Genomic DNA, 19121 nt, shown 5'->3' on the forward strand with positions numbered 1-19121 from the left:
GACACAAACGAGACACTGCGAATAACAAGTACATAAGCACACATTTAAATAGGCTGCCAACAACCAGCACTGCCACATGCTGATGCTGGAACTCTTTCAGCTGAATGTCATGGACTATATGATTATTTACAATATTTTTAAGCATTTAAATTATTTTGTACTGTGTGTTTCAGTATTGTATATTTTAGAATGTAGTATTCTTTTATTTGGTATAGTGTGATTCTTCACTTTTTCTTGTTTTATATGGGGGTATAGTTTATAGACAAATGATATGTAAATTATTTACTACATTTAACCAAACAACTTAAACTGTGACAGTAATTTCAATACTGTATTTTTTAAGCTTTTAGACAGTTTTGTTCTGTACATTAAGACTACCGTTTATTTTACAAATTTAAGAGTTTGTTTTTATATTTTGCACCTTTTCTTTATCAATTTGCTACTACTGACACAAAGTCACATGAAACAAAGAAAGGCAATTTTTATTTTCCAAATACTTTCATAGAAACTGCTACATATAAAATAGAAAACTGTGGAAACAAAATGATGATAAAGGTATTGTTGCACTGTGCCGAATGAGCATATTTATAGTTGAATGTATTGCACAACATTCTGCCTCCCCCCCCCCCTCTTCTCTCTCTCTCTCTCTCTCTCCTCTCTCTCTCATATCTACTCTCTCTCTCTCTCTCTCTCTATAATAATTTTGTATTTTGCATCAAAATACTAATGATGATTCAATCCTCTCTCTGCTCTCTCTCTCTACCTCTCTCTCTCTCGCTCTCTCTCTCTCTCTCTCTCTCTCTCATAATCTCTCTCTCTCTCTACCCTTATAAGACTCTCTCTCTCTCTCTCTCTCTCTCTCTCTCTCTCTCTCTCTCTCTCTCTCTCTCTCTCTCTCTCTTATAATAATTTCGCTGTTTTATCAAAATACCCTAATGACGACAGTATGAAAATATGTTACACTTAATTGTTTCATTTTTACCCAATTATAAAGGCAACTCTGGAAGATAATGGCGAGGTCATTACTAGAGGGATGGTACAGACAATGATTAAAGACTTCCTCAACTCCGCTGAGTCGCTGGATGGCATCATTCCAATGAGTTCTCCTGAAGATAAAGAAAGACTACAAACTGCAGCTGAGATATTTGAAGAAATTGTAACTAAGAGAGAGTTCCCAGAATTTATAACAACTTACCTAAATCAAGATCACACTTTCCTGAAATATCAGAGAATTTATGAAAATTAGGTAGTTTTTTAGAGAATTAACTTTGGTTGAGGTATTAATTTCTTATAGGGAATAGTGTTGATGAAAACATTTTGTAAAATTGGGTGAAAATTCCCTTTTATTGTCATAAATAGATTAAAATTAATAAAATTAACATTGTAATGCAGAAAGAAAGTCGAGTGACAACGCAGGGCACCTGGGTGTTCCGGGGACACTCGCAACAGGTATAGAGGTGTAGCAGAGTTGCATTTTTATTGACATAATTAAAATGACAGGGGAAATATAAAAGTATCTTCAAATAAAAGTAGCAATATTGAAAAGTTTTCCAATTGGCTTAATGTTCTTAAAAGCAAATTTTCTCTATTTTTGTATTGTTCTTTTAATAAATTGCTTTTTTAAATTTCCTTAGAGGATGAATTGAACTGGGAATATATGATGCTCTCAACTTTGTGAAACAAGACGTGCATGGTTTTTTCAGGAAGGTAAGCTCTCAATGACATGAGTGAAAAATCTTCTCTTGTCTTTCAGCAACAAGTTTAGCACAGTGATGTTTTACGTATGGTTTTTTTTAAATCAAATGCATGTGGAGCACTTCAGGTTAATAATTTCCAAGTAACTACCAGAGCTTTCATTCTTTTATAATTTTTACTTTTTTACTTACCTGGTATGCTCAAGTCATTGTAGTTAGTATTTATTAGATATACTCTGTTTTTATTTAGAAATTTCCTGTATAATTTTTATGCTAACCATTCAGTATGCTGGAACTGTTGTTTGTTCCGATACGTAATACAAACCATCGGTCTGTTAACAATAGGAAGGTAACTAGCGGCAGCTGGAACGGTCATAAGCTTCGAAACAAGGGAGTTCGGTAGTTAACTGCTTGTCTGACAGTGCGTGCACCACGCGACTGGGAGGTGAAGAATCACTTTTGCTTTCGGCCGTGTGGGTGGAGGACGTGTTCGTCATCGCTCTCTGCCCGCTTCATCGTCTTATGCTTTGGTTGTTTGTAGGTTTCTTCAACTTGGTTTGTCAGTGTTGTGAAAGTGATATTGTAAGTACATACTTTCTGTATCCCTTTATTAACATTGAATTATGGATCCTCGGGCATGGAGCTATCCCCGTGCCCCCCATCAGCCGCAGAGTGTGCCCTGGTGTGGAGGGCCGTATGTGCGGGGTCTTCCGCTCTTTCCCCGAAATTGATCCTCATGTCCTTTGCGCTCGGTGCCGAGGGCGTGAATGCTCTCGGACCGAGCCATGTAATGTGTGTTGTAATTGGTCAGAGGTGCAGTGGGTGCTGTACGAGGGTAGGAAGAAGCGTAGACCTGCCTAGGAGTCGTCGGAAAGCTCTCCAGCGACTCCCTCGGTTACGGACACTTCGTCTTCTTTCCTGCCCCCGGCTCAGCTCCCGCGTATGGCACCTTCCCCTTCGGGGGGGGTTTCTCGGTACTTCTCTTCGCCCGATCCGTCAAGCGTAGAGGAGGGCGCTCGATACCCCGACCTGCAGTTGTATTCGGGGTCTTCCATTCGCTCAGGGTAGGGTCCTCCCCCCGCGAGAGGGGAAACCCCTCCTAACTACCCGACTGTTGCTTCCTCAGGTGCTCCTGCTGCGGGCGACGACCTCGGCCAGGTGTGGGTGTCGCTGGGGCTCCAGGGCACACCGAGCGTCAGGGGCTGCTCCAGCATCTGGTGGGTGCTGTGACAGTCATCCATGGAGCGGTGACCACCACTACCACTACTGTCTCGACTCCAAGGTACACCGCCCCTCCTCACTTGGTCTACACCCCGCACGTGATGTCAGTGACTCCAACGGCCGCTGTGCAGGGCCCGATCGCTGCCGTGCCGAGGAGAGGCGTGCCTCCCCCTCCCGGGTTCTTCGTGCTGCCAGCCCCGGACTTCCAATGCCCAAAGAGCTCGCCCCTGGACCTGCCGCCGGTACCCAGGATGTCGCTGGTTGCTGCCCCGTCTCGTGCTGTACCCGACCTGCCTGCCGTACCTGCCGCTCCTGCTGTTCCTGCACCTGCCGACGTCGTTCCAGCCCGTGGTGTTGCTCCCCTAGTCGCTGGTCCTTCCGGACAGGTGCAGCCGGGCCCTGTTGCTTCGGCAACAGCAGCCCCAGCTCCATCCTGAATGGAGGACCTGACATTTGTCCTGAAGGAGCTGACGAAGAAGAAGATGAAGAGGAAGGTGTCGTCGTCGTCTTCTTCGTCGCCTGCTGCCGCCTCTTCCCCTTCGACTTCCAAGGCTTCCAAGCCGAGGAAGAAGAAGGCTGCCTCCTCCCCCCCTAAGAAGGCTCCTTCAGGAACTTCTAAGGGCCCGTCTCACTCCGGTGGGTCCTCCTGCTCTCTCGGGAGCGGGGCCCGTCTCCTTCCGCAAGGAAGAAGGAGACAGGGACCAGAGGGGTACCGGCTAACACCGGTACTTCCTCGCCTGGTGCTAGGGGCGCTGCCGCTACACCAGGTTCCGGCTCGGCCTCTCATTCGCGAGAGGTACCGAGTGTACGGTTGCCCGCGGGCGACCGTGCAGCCAAGGCTCAGGCGTCCGAGTTCGCTCGGCGCCAGAACCAAGGCACGGAGCGGAAGGCTGGCAAGAGCCGCTCAGGTGACTCTCGCCAGGCCAGCGGCCGCTCTCGCAGCGACCAGCTGGTTACCAGGGTTGACGTGCCGGTCCCTGACTGGCTGAGGCTGGTAAGAGGTCCCCTCGATCGCAGGAACCAGTGGTTCGACGCGCCGTGAGGACACGCACCGGTCCCACCGCAACAGTGGCCTCTGCAGGTCCCTTTACCGCCGCTCCCGGGACCAGACGGATAGGGGGACCAGCAGCAGCTCATCTGACGCACGGGACTGGGGCCGCTGTTCTCGGTCCAGCCGCTCGCCCCAGGGGAGCGGCGCGACCAGGCCTGCAGCTCGATCGCCTGCAGCCCCCCAAGCACACCTTTTCTGCCAGTGAGCAAGGGGGGAGCATCAGGTCTTCCACGATCCCGCCACGACGCCCTACGTGCCAGGCACGGTCCCCGGATCGACCAGGTCGTATGCGCAAGTGGCAGGAGGAGACCAGGAGGGGTCTGTCGCTGTTCCTCCTTCTAAAGGAGGAGGGTCTCGGGAGTCGTTCTTGCTGGAGGGGCTTGATGGTCCTACTCCTCAAGATCCGGTCACTCCTGAGATCCAGAGGAATTTTGCTGAGGTCATTGCGCTGATTCGTCAGCACAACGACCTCGGGGAAGGATCACCGCTCCCACCTTCTGAGCCCACGTCCCGGCTCGAGTCGTTCTGGGGGCCTAAAAAGGAACCCAGGGCGACAGTGGGTCTGCCGCGATCGGAGCTGGCCGACTCAGTGCTAGGCCAGGTGGACTTGCTCGTCTCCGGACAGGAGGGTTCGCTTCGGTCTGGCAGGTCGTCTAAGCTACTTCTCCTCCTCTACTGCGACAGAGAAAATTCTACGTGCCATCCGAGGATCTAATGCCGCCCAAACAGGTTAACCCGGAGATAGCAGGCTAAATCCGGGAGTGTCTCTGCTGCAACTACTGTGAGGTTCTCACAGCAGGAGGCACTTGCCCTGGAACCCACCGCCATGGCGGCTTTCCAGGCAGTCTCCGGCTGGACCTGTGGTCCCTCACAGTGTCCAAGGTTGCGGCCACCTCCAGGAATATTACTCCTGAAGGGGACCCGGCTTTCAGGAGACTTTGCCAGTCTGGGGGTAGGGCCGTATCCTACCTCGCCCACCAGACGGTAAACCTGTGGGCCAACCTGGTACTTAGGCGAAGGGACACAGTCCTTACCCGAGTGTCCAGGGCGGCTGGGTGTGAGGCGGCATTTGGACTTTGCAACGGACCTATAAGGAGTTCCTCCTCTCTCTTCCCGGGAGAGATGGTGGACGCTGCGGTGGAAAGACATCGCACTGATGACAGTGACTGTCTGGTACACCAGGCAGTTTCGAAGGCTTCTGGGTAGCCTCGATCAACTGCGGCCAAGCCTAAGAGTATGGCTAGCGCTTCCTCAGCTGCTAAAACGGTTGCCTCGTCTAAGCCCCGAGGAAAGACTCTGCCTTCGACTTCTGCGAGGTCGCTATCAGCCCCCCTCCCAGCCCTCCTTTCCATGAGGAGGGGAAGAGAAGAAGTCGAAGAGAGGCGGGAAACGCTAAGGGGACAGGAGGTTACCCCCTCAACCTGATTGCCGGAAGTGGAGGGGGTGGGGGCCATTCCTGGCCGAAGCCAGTTGGGCAAACATTGGCAGCGATACCGGTGCCGGAGACCATGGATAGTAGACGTCCTTCGGGAGGGATATCTGCTACCCTTTGAATCTCGGCCACCCCTCACCTCCAACCCAGTCCATCTTCAGACCTACGTTCCGGGAACATCAAAGGACGTAGCCCTTCGACAGGAAGTCAAGACCATGCTGAGCAAAGTAGCTGTGGAGATCGTCAGGGATCGGTCACCGGGCTTCTACAGCCGCCTTTTCCTGGTGGAAAAGTCTTCGGGGGGCTGGCACCCGGTGATAGATCTCTCTCCCCTGAACCGATTCGTTCGCCAGTCTCGGTTCACGATGGAGACAGCACGTTCCGTGCTCGACTCTATCAGGGAGAATGATTTCATGCTTTCAGTGGATTTGAAGGATGCGTATTTCCAGATACCCTTCCGTCAATCCTCCAGGAAGTACCTCCGCTTCATCCTTGACGGGACGGTATACCAATTCAGGGCACTTTGCTTCGGTCTCTCAACCGCCCCACAGGTGTTCACGCGAGTGTTCACGCTGGTGTCTGCTTGGGCTCACTCGTCTGGGATACGTCTTGTGAGGTATCTCGACGACTGGTTAGATCTAACGAGCTCCGGCTCGCAGTTGCTACGGGAGAGGGATCAACTTCTCGAGTTCTGCCGCAATCTGGGGATCTTGGTGAACTTCAAGAAGTCCGATCTCAAACCCAAGCATGAAGTATCTGGGTATGCTGATTGACACGGTAGCAGGGCGAGTCTTCCCCGCAGACTCGCGGATCAGCAGATTCAGGGAGGCAGCCGACTGGTTCCTGTCTCGGCAGGAACAGTCAGCTCAGCAAAGGCAAGTCGTGATCGGCCACCTGACGTCACTCGAGAAGTTAGTCCCTCACGGGCGTCTTCACCTGCGGTCTCTTCAGTGGAGACTAAAAGAGAGTTGGTCACAGGCACAGGACCCACCGTACTTCCCCGTGTCCCTCATGGAGGAGGTGAGGCAGGACCTAGCCTGGTGGCTGGACGACAGGAACCTCTTAAGAGGAGTGCCTCTCCACACCCCCCCCCCGGAGATGTTGCTGTTCTCAGACGCATCCACTGAGGGATGGGGCGCACACCTGGAGGAGTTGCTGGCTGCAGGAGTGTGGGACGATCACGACAAGCACCTTCACATCAATGTCTTGGAACTCAAGGCAGCAGTTCCTCGCTCTCCAAGAGTTCCGGGACCGCTTGATGGGACACTCAGTGGTTTTGATGTGGGACAACACCACGATAGTGGCATACGTCAACAAACAGAGGGGCCTAGTGTCCCTCCCGTTGCACCAGTTGACTGCAGGTGCACGAGTGGGCCATGGCTCACTCGGTAGAGCTGTCAGCCCGCTACATTCCAGGCAAGAGGAATGTAGTAGCAGACAAGCTCAGCCGTCGGGATCAGGTGATAGGGACCGAATGGTCCCTACACCAGGACGTGGCGGAAAGACTCTTCAACCTGTGGGGGCGTCCAGTAGTGGATCTGTTCGCCACCCGGCACAACAGAAAACTCCAGGTTTTCTTTTCAGCCGTGCCGGACCCATGGGCAGCTGCAGAGGACGCTCTTCAACACCCCTGGGACAACCTCTTCCCTTACGCCTTTCCCCCGTTCGGCCTGATTCGCAAGGTGATCAGCCGAGTGCTGGCCACCCCGAATCTCAGGATGATCCTGGTGGCTCCCAAATGGCCCCAGGCCATTTGGTATCCGGACCTGCTGGCTCTGCTTGCAGAAGCACCGAGAGAGATTCCCTCTTGGCACAACCTTCTCGTCCAGCCACACGTAGAACGGTACCACCGGACCGTCCAGTCTCTACATCTTCACAGCTGGCTGTTATCCACCATCTCTTGCGAGCGAGAGGCTTTTCTCGCAGAGCAGCAACAGAGATGGCTGGACACGTCAGATAGTCCTCTGCAGTTGTATACCAGGGAAAGTGGGCCGTCTTGTGTGGTTGGTGTCGTAGACAGGGTCTATCTCCTCTCAGAGCCACTCTACAGCAGGTAGCGGATTTCCTTGTTTTTCTTAGCCGAGACAAGCTCCTCTCCGTCCCCACAGTCAAAGGATATAGAGCCACCCTGGCCCTGGTCCTGAAACTGAGGGGACTGGATATCTCGGACTCTTTTGAGATCTCCTTGCTTATGAGGAGCTTTGAGAGGTCTTGCCCACCCAGGGAACTCAGGCCCCCGGGATGGGATGTGACTCTCGTCCTTAGGAGCCTGACTCGAAGACCCTTTGAGCCACTCCGAGAGTCGTCAGACAGGGATCTGACCCTCAAGACCCTCTTCTTGCTGGCCCTGGCATCGGCGAAGAGAGTAGGGGAACTTCATGGTCTTTCTTTCGACGTTAAACATACCAGGGGATGGGGATCTGTGATGCTGAATTTCGTCCCGAACTTCGTAGCTAAGACTCAGAATCCGTCGATCCCTGACGACAGGTTTCGAGTCTTTCACAATCCCCTCCCTAATGGATTTCACCGACAATGATACGGATGAGATGCTGCTTTGTCCTGTGAGGGCACTACAGCGCTATCTGAAGAGAACTCGGCACCTCAGGCCTGAGTGTCGACGCCTCTTCGTTAGCACCGGGGTGACCAAGTAAGAAGTATCCAAGAACACACTTTCTTTCTGGCTACGTGAGGTACTCTGGAGGGCGTACAAAGCTGATGGTAGCGACGACATCCGTACCCTTCGTCCGAGAGCCCACGAAGTCAGAGGCATTGGTCCTTCCCTTCCTTCTGCCTTCGGGATATTGCCCACAGGTCCTTGGATACTTTTTCCTTGGGACCCGTGGTGGCTGCTCAACACGTTGTGTAGCTTACCCAGCACCCGAGCAGGCAGAACAGCATCGAATCCTGGTGTAACTGCAAGAATGGTTGAGTGAATGAGAGTGTGACTGGCTTCTCTTCCGCATCTTTTTCTCCCCTCTACCTGTGGGCAGAGGGACACGGTCGTCACCCCGCTGGAAGCAGGAGAAAATGCAGGTAAGCTACTCGACCGAGCCCCATCCTATCCCTTTCATTAGGGATAGGAGTGAATATCCACCACTTTACCCCCAACAAGGTGGGGGGTGGGGGGTTGGGGGGGGGGGGGGGGGGGGGTGGGGGGGGGGGGGGTGGGGGGGGGGGAGGGGCGGGGGGGGGGGGGGGGAGTGGAATCCAACCAAAAAGGAGACAAACCCATGACTATATTGCCTCTTCCAATAGGAACAAGTTCTTGCTTACTAGTTTTAAGAGGTACGCTTGCCTCCCTCTTATTACTTGGGTCCAGAGGTCTGACCATTGATCCTGTGGTACATACCCCGATCAATTGGGCAGAGGCTAGGATCCTCCCTCTGCTCTTACGACCAGGGAGGGAATCCAAGGTTGGGCGAACACCAGTCTGTTCTTAAGCCTCAGATTCCTCCCACCAAGAAGTGAGTCTTCCTATTGTTGAAGGACCGATGGTTTGTATTACGTATCGGAACAAATGGCAATTTGTCGAAAATTGCATTTTTCCTAACTATACAAACCTGAGGTCCTTTACATATAGTCCCACCTCATGCCACTCCTCACTCTGCGTTTTTCCTGGGCCTAAAGCAAAAGTGATTCTTCACCTCCCAGTCGCGCAGCGTGCGCACTGTCGAACAAGCAGTTAACTACCAAACTCCCTTGTTCGAAGCTTACGACTGTTCCAGCTGCCGCTAGTTACCTTCCTATTGTTAAAGGACCTCAGGTTTGTATAGTTAGGAAAAATGCAATTTTCGACAAATTGCCATTTTGAAAACAGGCAATACAATGCTTCTTGTTTCCACATCAGAATTATGTGCAATAAATGGGTGCTCAGATTATCAAAACTTTGCCTCCATAGAAATTTGTTATCTTTGTGACTTAAAATCACAGTAAGTACAGTAGTTATTAAGTTTTGGTAATAAATTAGTGAATGCAATTTTTTCAGTCATCACATTAAATTTGTCCATTTTAATTTTTAAAGACCTGTAAGGTACTGGATGAAATTTAGTTTTTATGAAAATAAACTAACCATCCAACTTGATCTTTCAACTTTGTGGTCTATTTAAATTACATAGTAATAATAATAATAATGGTTATTATTTTTCTATTAATAATACCCCTGCTTTTTTTTATAATAGCCCATTGTTTATTTTTTTACATATATATGTACTCTACTAATTTCAGCCTTGTCCTAAGTCTAGGTCTGTGTGCATTTACAATGTTTTTTTGGCCTTTCTTTTCACAGTGTAATTGTACAGAGGCTGTGGTTGTTTGATTAATTTGGTAAATATGATGTTCCTGTATTCTTGCTTTTTTCCTGTTTTCCTATCTTAAGACCTCTGCTCATTTCTGTTTTCCTATCAAAGACCTATGCATGTTCCTGTTTTCCTGCCCAAGACCTATGCTTATTCCTGTTTTCCTGACCTATACTCATTCATGTATCCTATCTAAGACCTATGCTCATTCCTGTTTTCCTATCTAAGACCTGAGCTTATTCCTGTTTTCCAGTCTTAGACTTATGCTCATTCCTGTTTTCCTATCTAAGACCTGTGCTTATTCCTGTTTTTCCGTCTTAAACATATGCTCATTCTTTTTTTCCTTTCTTAAGACCTATTCTCAAATTAGTTTACACTAGACTTTAGTTTCATATGTTCAGTGCAACTTCATCTCTAGGTTATACTAGCTTATTGGTCTGTTCTTTTACCCTGTTTATTCTCTATGATCAACTATTTTCCTAATTACAGTAAACATTGGATTTTTTATCCATGGGATATTTTTCCATGTAAGACATATTAGTTTGGCCAAGTCATTGTAGGAAATTGAGAGCTGCCTGTTGATATGTTTTCATCCTTGATATACCTCTTGAACGTATAGTGCCATATAACTAAAATATTTTTAAAAAGGTGAATTGAATAATCTGATCAAATTTGTTCATGTTATGTTTTTCCTAGATATATATATTATTATACAATGGTGGTAGATATATTTTTATAATAAGTGTCATGAACTCCTGGAGAGAGAAAGGGTTCATAACATAATTGGCTCTAAAATAATTTAGAATATATTAAAGTTTTATATATGTATAATGTGAACAGCAATTTGTTTAATGTTGATAAAATAATTGCAGCAATATTTGTCGTTTTATTACTGTTACCTATTAACACTTTTCCCAGCAGGAAAAGTGGCTAAAAAAGTGCATAGGAAATAGAGAGAATAAAACCATCTTTATATATATGTATATATATATATATATATAATGAAATAATAAGATATATATATATATATATATATATATATATATATATATAAATGCAAAGGGTTTCTTGAGAGATGAAAGTAAGGTAACTTGATAGGCAAATTACTGCAGACTCAGTGCTGTCAAGGAGGGAAACAAATAATCAAGCACCAGTATTATCAAAAGCAATAGACAAATCAGGAACAGATGAGGCCAGTTTAAACCTGTAATAATTAAAAACTTTGATAGAATGTGAAATTAGAGGACACTATTTTTTTATATAGCACTGAAGGAATTTACAAAAGAGATGAGAAATAAAAGCTCTATACTGTGATGGAAAGACAAGATTTGGAAGAGGAAGAGCATTCCTTCACTATTGGAGGCCCATTGAACTCTGAAGTTGGCATTGAAAGATCCATAATAAAAGAATAGCAACAGCAAGACATGGTGGTGTTGAATGGCCATACTTTCCCAAGTGTTTGGTAAGTAAACCTAAAGTCTATAAATCATCAACCAAGACAAGGTGACTGACAAAGAAAATGGAGGATATTCTGAAAAGATGTGGCTACAAAATGATGAGAGTAATGGTAGAAATATGACTTTGTAGACTTGCAGTACATAGTCTGGAAAACATGCAGATCGGGAAAAGACTGATCATTTGGACATGGGATGACAGACATTTTGTAAGTAACTGGAAAAAGGCATAGATAAAAACCTGCACTAGATTGGAATTCTAGCAGAAACTGCATAGGATAAGTGAGCAAAGACAACACACTGCCCGTTTAACACCATTTAAAAAACCACTGTGCAAATTATAATGAGTGCTTAAAGTTTGGATTTTTTAAGCAGTCATAAGTTTAAGAATGGTAGCTTAAAGGATCAAAGTGTTCTATTTTTTAAAGGGCTGAAGCTGTGATTCCCAAGTGAAAAAAATATTCACAAGGATAAGAATTGTGGGCAAAATATGGAAAATTCCTTTTAAAATTACTGCAGTATGATCCCAACCAGCTCACCTCGGTGGTCGCGGGTTCGATTCTCGGCCATTCCACTGAGGAGTGAGAGAAGCAGGGTTGCCGCGAAGTCCGCACATCACTGAGAAACTAGCTCCGCACCGGGAGTTGTAGTGTTAATTGCCAAGCAATGTTATTTTACTACACTAACTAGACTAAGTAGTCACCCTGCTTATATTATATTAACCGTATCTTTACCAGTATATGAGTTGGGTTTACTAATTCCAAACTTTTTATGGTTAGAGTTTCCCCTTTCCGAAATTCAGTTGCTTCATATCTTCTGAAACATTACGTAACTTTAATGATAGTCAAATTTAGAATCCACGGTCCAAATATAACAGGTCAGCCAGACAGCTCCCTAATTTTAAGCCTCTTCTGCGCACCTACGTCATCTGAGGGAGCGTGGTGGTGAGAACCATTAAGACCGTAGGTCTAACACACCGTCAAGAGACCTTTATTTTTTTATTTTTTTTAGAAGAGAATGTTTTTGAAAATATGATCTTTCAAGTGTCAAAAGAATGTAAATAAAACAACATTTGCCTTTTGAAAAATATTTGATCAAGTTACCGAAATTCAGTTGCTTCATATCTTCTGAAACATTACGAAACTTAATCATAGTCAAATTTAGAATCGAACGAGACACGCGGACAGTGTTCAGTCTTGAAGCTGATTTATTACATTCCGATCATATATATATATTATTATATATATATATATATATATATATATATATGATATATATATAAAATATATTATATAATATATATATATATATATATATATATATATATATATATATATATATAGATACTATAATATATATCTATATATATATATATCTATATATATATATATATATATATATATATATATATATATATATATACTATTATGTATATATATAGAAATAATATATATATATATATATATATATATATATATATATATATATATATATATATTATAATAATATAAGGGTGTGTGTGTATAATTACTGTTTTATAGTTCTGAATGTTATATATGATTTGAAGCGTAAATTAGGCCACAAAGTGAACACGGGCAAGTAAATTTATTCATAAAATTTTCAGCTAAAAGTGGGAAGTTTAAAAAAAACTCCACCGAAATGTATTTCTTTGCTAAAAACGGTTGTTTTTCATTCATTACTTTGCGTTCCCCACAAGTAAGTTGACAAGCTATATAAATCCTTCGATATTCATAAGTAGTTTATTCCTTCTTTTCTTTTTAAGCCACATTCATCACTTAGGTAACATGCTGTATGTTAAATCAAAAACGTTTGCTGAAGTAATGATAATAATAAACAACCTAATATATAACGTAGGTCTAGGCTTAAAATCAATGCCATAAGCATTGTAAACAGACAAAAACGATATGAAACATGTAGGTCTATATGCCCCCTTTTATGATACGGATATTTTGAAATGAGATATTTCCCCAACAGAATGGACAGCAAATTATGCCCTATTTGGGGCTATGAGTTTCAAGAAATTGGAAAAGAGCGCATCATAATTGGTCCTTTTTTTTATCAATAAGCTACATTAATATAAAGAAAATCCACGATTATAAAACACCACTTCATAGCATAACTGATATCAAAACTTATTCGGTTATAATCAGTTGAATAACTTCAACTAATGTAATTGCCTAATACATATTTGCAATTGTTTTCTAAATAAATAAATAAATAAAAACTCATTAAACATGACTAAGTTTACAATAATGTAAGTCAGTCTTCACCCTAAGATTAATTCCCAAATTAACCAAATTTTACTAACTATGATATATATATATATATTATATATATATATATATATAATATATATATATTATATATACATATATAACTATAATTAACAAAGGCAAATTGAAGATAGCTGGACCTAAAGAATGAATGCATTGCAAGACATCACGTTTGGGTTACGTTATCTGCTGTTGTCAAAATCGGTTCTTGACAATCGTATGATCGTACCTATCTGATATTGGCGCATGAACACTCGAGACTAGTGAAAATGGTTAATTTTTCAAAAATATTAGTATTTTCAGAAAATATTATATAATTTCAATCATTTTTATTAATGGAAAAAAGTTTTAAAAGCATAAATATATATGCGGACCTACCCCCCCGGAAGCGAACGTTCGTGAGCTTCAATACGCTGTTCATCTCAGGCTCATGAAGGCACTTTTTAGGTGAATGTTTCACAAACTTCCAACAAACGTTTTTTTTCACATACTTAGGACGTCAATGATAATGTAACTCGATATACAGTAAATTATGCGTTTTCTCATTGATTTTAGACCTGTCACATGCAGAAAAAATATAGTGATGCACAAAAATCGTAATATTATAGTGTACAAACACATGTACAAACCTCATTTTCACCTTTCGAGGGAAATTAAAGGTTTTTCCATTTCTTAAAGACTTCCTTTATTAATTGTTGTTTTAAACATTCGTCCTCATTTGGTGAGCAAACGACAGCATATAGAGTACTGAAATATGTTTATATAACCCCAAAATGATACAGCAATTATCTGTGATCGAGAATTTAAACTGTGTGGGGAAATGGACACCAAATGCCGCCACCAGATGTCTCTGCAGCAGCATAAACAAATTGGCGGGCCGCACGAATTGAATTTGTTTGACAAAGTGGCTGAATTAGATTTACATGCAAGTGCATGCCAGCTGATATAGATAACACTACGACGACTTGAGAAAGCCAGGGCCCATAGGTAAGTGATAGCAACTTATGCCATTGTCTTTCACTATCATTTTATAGCATATCCCTATAGCAATATGAGAGAAAGTAACGTTAGTCTACATAGGGAATACTAGTAATTCTGCATTTTCTTTGGGGAATTGAAATACTAGCTAGGTACTAGTACCAACGACTCTAGGAAGAGTTGCTTTTGTTGTAAGGGTTTTAATGTGAGCAAACCTCTAAGCTGACTAAAATTGGCGAGAATGTAGGCTGTACAAGGTGACAAGGTCTCCGCCAAAAATTAAGTAGACCTACCTATATAGTAGCCTATACTAGGCTAGTACTAGCTAGCTACCTACCTAATTTATGGCGTCCTACGGCCGTCCCCGGCTAAGTAATTAAGTCAAGGGATGTGAGGGTATGTAAGGCCCACCCCCCACCTTTAAAGGGGGTATTATGGGGTCCAAACCCCCCATTTCGAGGTAATGCTTGATTGACGCAGAGGTTAGGTTAGGCTAATGCACCCAAAACCCCCGATTCCCATAAGGCCCCCAAGCTTGTTGGGTGGTTATAGACTAAAGGGTTACTTCTTATTTTACTGACCAAGGGTTTTTTTTTTTATTTTAAGCATTATATGTTAGCTAGTATATAAAATGTAGTTTTTTTTTCCTCTACACTAACCTAACCTATAATGCTTAACCTAAAACCTTCTGTGTCTGTAAAGCATTAATTAGACACTAAATTTTGTATACTAGCCTAACCTATATTGCTTAACCTAACTCCACTTTAAACATTCATTAGTTTTTTCATATTAGACAATTTCCTCCCTTACTGACTCATCTATGCATTCTATACCACTATTCTCCTTAATTCTATGCAATCTACCTACTTTTTTATAAGCTCATGTGGGCTCTAATAGTAAGAATTACCCAAAGTTTTTTTTTTATTTATTATTTTTATGGAAAACTGAAAATAAAATAAGGCGTGGAGTATTCCCTAGAAAAAGGGATTGGTTCTAGTATAAAATAATTTTTTTTAACTCATTGTAGGTTCCAATGCTGTGATAATATTACCTTTACATTTTTATGAAATATGATAAAGCACTGTAATTGTAAAACCAATGCAAAAAATAAATAAATAATTCAGACCTGTAATGCATGTAGCGGGGAAATCAGTGTTCGGCTTACAAACTCGCCTGGGTTATTGCCTTTTGCATGGTTCAGGATAAAATGAATGAGGTATAGCTTTCATATTTTTCTCAGGGTCTGCAAGTTTCATTATCTTATTACAGTATAATGGACTGAGTAGTGAGTTTACCAGAACAGTTAAGTTTATTATATCTTGTGAAATTTCATAGCCCTACCCTATATTGTACTGGTTATATTCATGTATATTATTTTTTGTTTTAATCAGTTGTTACTAATAAGGTGCAATTAACTTGAATTAAAGATTTGCAAAATCAGTTCAAAAACACCGTAGGCTACAGTAACACATAAAATACCTAATGTGAGAGAGAGGGAAAACTACATATATATCACTCTTTTCAGGATGCGACTTGCATTGGCTGAATTGTGTTCATGGCATCTGGTTGAAAAGGTGGAACTGTACCACAGTCAGTTTTTGGCAGCTATTACCGCTTCAGTGAAAATTATGAGGAAGAAATCAATGACTCCACAGAGGAAGGGAGATGGAAGTGTGTGCGTCCAAATTATGTTTATATATATATATATATATATATATATATATATATATATATATATATATATATATATATATATATAATAATATATATATATATATATATATATATATATATATATATATATATATATATGTATCTACACTACATATTAGCATATTTTATAAGGTTTATTTCATGTATATTTGCAGTGTTTTGTACATGCATATATCTGTTACCAAAAGAAATAAAGAAATAAAACCAAAACAAATGGTACATGTGCTTGGTGGGATGTGATAGATTTGAATCTTTCATCTTTTGTTTGTATCAATTCAAAGTGGTTGCAATCTTCAGTATGGTACAGACTATGTTTTATAAAAAATAGCTGTCCATTAGCACAAGTCTCATGTGTGTATTTATGTATGTACTATATACTTCTATATTACTTTTTATACTGTAGAATTTTTTTTTTTATGGAATGAGGTGGGGTTGTTACTGAGTAAGAATCAATCGAGTGCATTTTGCAGGTTATTTATATACAAAACAGAGGCCACATTATTTGACTATTTACTTGTACAGTGTTAGTCCCCACTGGGAACATGTCAGTGCAAAATAAATGATAAACAAGATTAAAACTTTCTTTCTCCTGAGTTATTATTTATTGTAAGGTATATGAACTATCATTTTATGGTCTTGAAAATTATTATTCAAAGCTATTGCAAGGTTCATGTAAACCTCGTTAACACATTTTCAGGCCTGTATAAGGATTGTTTAATATCCCTACAACGTTTGTTTAAAGCAGTTAAAAGGTAATTATGAGGCATTTATAAAGCCTATTTAAGGTTCTATATGGGCTTTTTGAAGGTTTATACCATGTTTTTTTTTTTTTTTGAAGCTCTTTCAAGGCTTTTATTATTGAGGTTATTTCAAGCATATTTAAGGTTTGCACAAACCTAAAAGTGTACACGAAAACGGGTACTTTTTAGGTGTATCTCAAGCACTTTTTAAGTTTGGGGCTTAAAGTTCGCAAGCTTGTAAAGTACGTTCGTCTGATGTCCTATGAACATTCATTTTCTGGGGGGGTACAGCGCCGCATACACGAGGAGTGCAGACCTCAGCTCTGCATTCAATGACTCCCCCTCGAATCTTCTCCGCACTTTTGGTCGTTTCTCCGCGCTTTGGCAACACTGGAGAGAAGTGAATTTCTGGTGATAGACGTGGTTCGGAAGTCACGTAAAGCCGTTGGTCCCGTTGCTGAATAATCACAGGTTCCATGCAACGTAAAAACACCATACAAACAAACAATGATCCCAACCAGATCATACCTCCTTATCGGTCTGAAGTGAAACAAACCTCATAAACTATGGGCCAAAGAATGGAATTTTAATATCATCTGTAAACCATGAGGTGAAAGTGTTCTAGAGACTGGACTTGTTTGACAGCCATGTTAAAAAATAGTCTCATTGACATTAAACTGGATATACCTCGGACTTAAAGTAGAGGGACTCTAGGTTTCATTGGTAGGAAATTTACATATTGTATTGTCTGACCATGATAGCACACTTGAAATAAGTAGCTACACCAGACTTTAACGTTGTGTTTCAAATTACAGCTATTAAACTTTTAACTACTAATGATTAAGTGTATTAAACGTCAAAATTCCCTTGAATTCCCTGTATTAAGCAGTTGGGCTAAATCCTTCTGTAATTTTAATGCCAGTTAGGGCTATCCCTTCTGTATTTTAATAGACCTTTCCCTCGAAACTCAACAGTTAGATATTTCTTTATATATTTTGCGCATGAAAAATCTCCAATTTACCTTTTTTCTCCCTGGGATTAATGGTTCAATGAAGCCCGATTTATTCATGATTAATTTGGCAGCCTTGTTTAGCAAACCATGTCACCCTAAAAGCATCATAGACCTATAGTAGTCTAGCTTGTGATCACATTATTATGTACAGACACTAAAGTATCTATATTCAGGTATTCGTATCCTATTTTTACAAATATGTCACATTTGGATGTTCGTCGACTAGCCCCGCAAAGTTCTCTACTGTCTGTACTATTTGAACCTTGCATTACTAGGTTTTGCTGTCTTAATATGAAGCTGTGCAAGGTCATGTTTTAACTTCGTATTATGTGTGTAAAATGACGATTGATTATTATTTGTTCAGTCGGCTATTTTCCTCGCATCATTACAAAGCTGCAGTGACGTCTGTACCCAGATAAACTGAGTATCACATGCAGAAATATATATATTTGCTACATTTTTCTTCATAATTCACGATAATTCGTCAGGACATATATTGAATGATGTCAGCCCTTGGGCACTCTTGTATGGTTATAGTACTCTTCTTTGCAGGTTTTCTATTCTGCTACTGAGGTGGCTCCTAAACTACTCCGGGGTATTATCTTCTGTGCGTATGAAATCATGAAATGTGAGTATCAAAACAGTGAGCTATAAGTTTGGTGTGACTGTGAATAGTATTGTTGTAAATTATTCTATATATCCATGCAGAGCTGACTGATTTTCTGATGCTTGTTCTTCACAATAAAGGAGGTTTCCCGATATCCTCCACCATCTGATCGGCAATCTTTGGACCAAGTAACAAATGCCATTCTGCATATTTATAACGCTGGTTATGGAACGAAACAATAAATTATTGACTACTTGGTCCAAAAGTTGATGGAAAGACGCTAAAGATTCAGGAAAATGGAGAATACTCTTGTGAACACATGATAGCATCACGAGATGCTGGGGCACCATAAAACCACGGTTTCAAGAACTTTAGAAACAAAAAATAAAATTAGATATTGGCCGAACCGAATATTATTTGTTTCCTTGATGTATTCATTGTATTTTAATCTCTGTAAAGATACGACACAAGATTTTCAAGAGACTTAAGTTTCTACGAACTTACGAGTTGTTAACTCGTCTTTTCATTTTAACCTGATTAGAACCCTTAGTTGGAAATGGAGTGACGAAAATAGCTTGTTTGAATCATTTGAATGGTAATTAGATGGATATTGATCTTCATAAAGTGGAT

The 19121-nt window shown here is 42.1% G+C and overlaps 1 protein-coding gene across 1 annotated transcript in view; it reads left to right on the forward strand.

Annotated features, from left to right (window-relative positions):
- LOC135194930 (uncharacterized) overlaps nt 1-1327 on the forward strand; it is a gene marked incomplete in the record, with an annotated part of 25176 nt that extends 23849 nt beyond the window's left edge. The window contains 1 exon segment of the mRNA XM_064221134.1: nt 995-1327. Within this exon segment, the coding sequence (XP_064077204.1) occupies nt 995-1246 (252 nt within the window).
- Nucleotides 1328-19121: the final 17794 nt, after the last annotated feature.

The sequence above is a fragment of the Macrobrachium nipponense genome, chromosome 15 (assembly GCF_015104395.2).
Source record: "Macrobrachium nipponense isolate FS-2020 chromosome 15, ASM1510439v2, whole genome shotgun sequence".
NCBI classification, from domain to species: Eukaryota; Metazoa; Arthropoda; class Malacostraca; order Decapoda; family Palaemonidae; genus Macrobrachium; species Macrobrachium nipponense.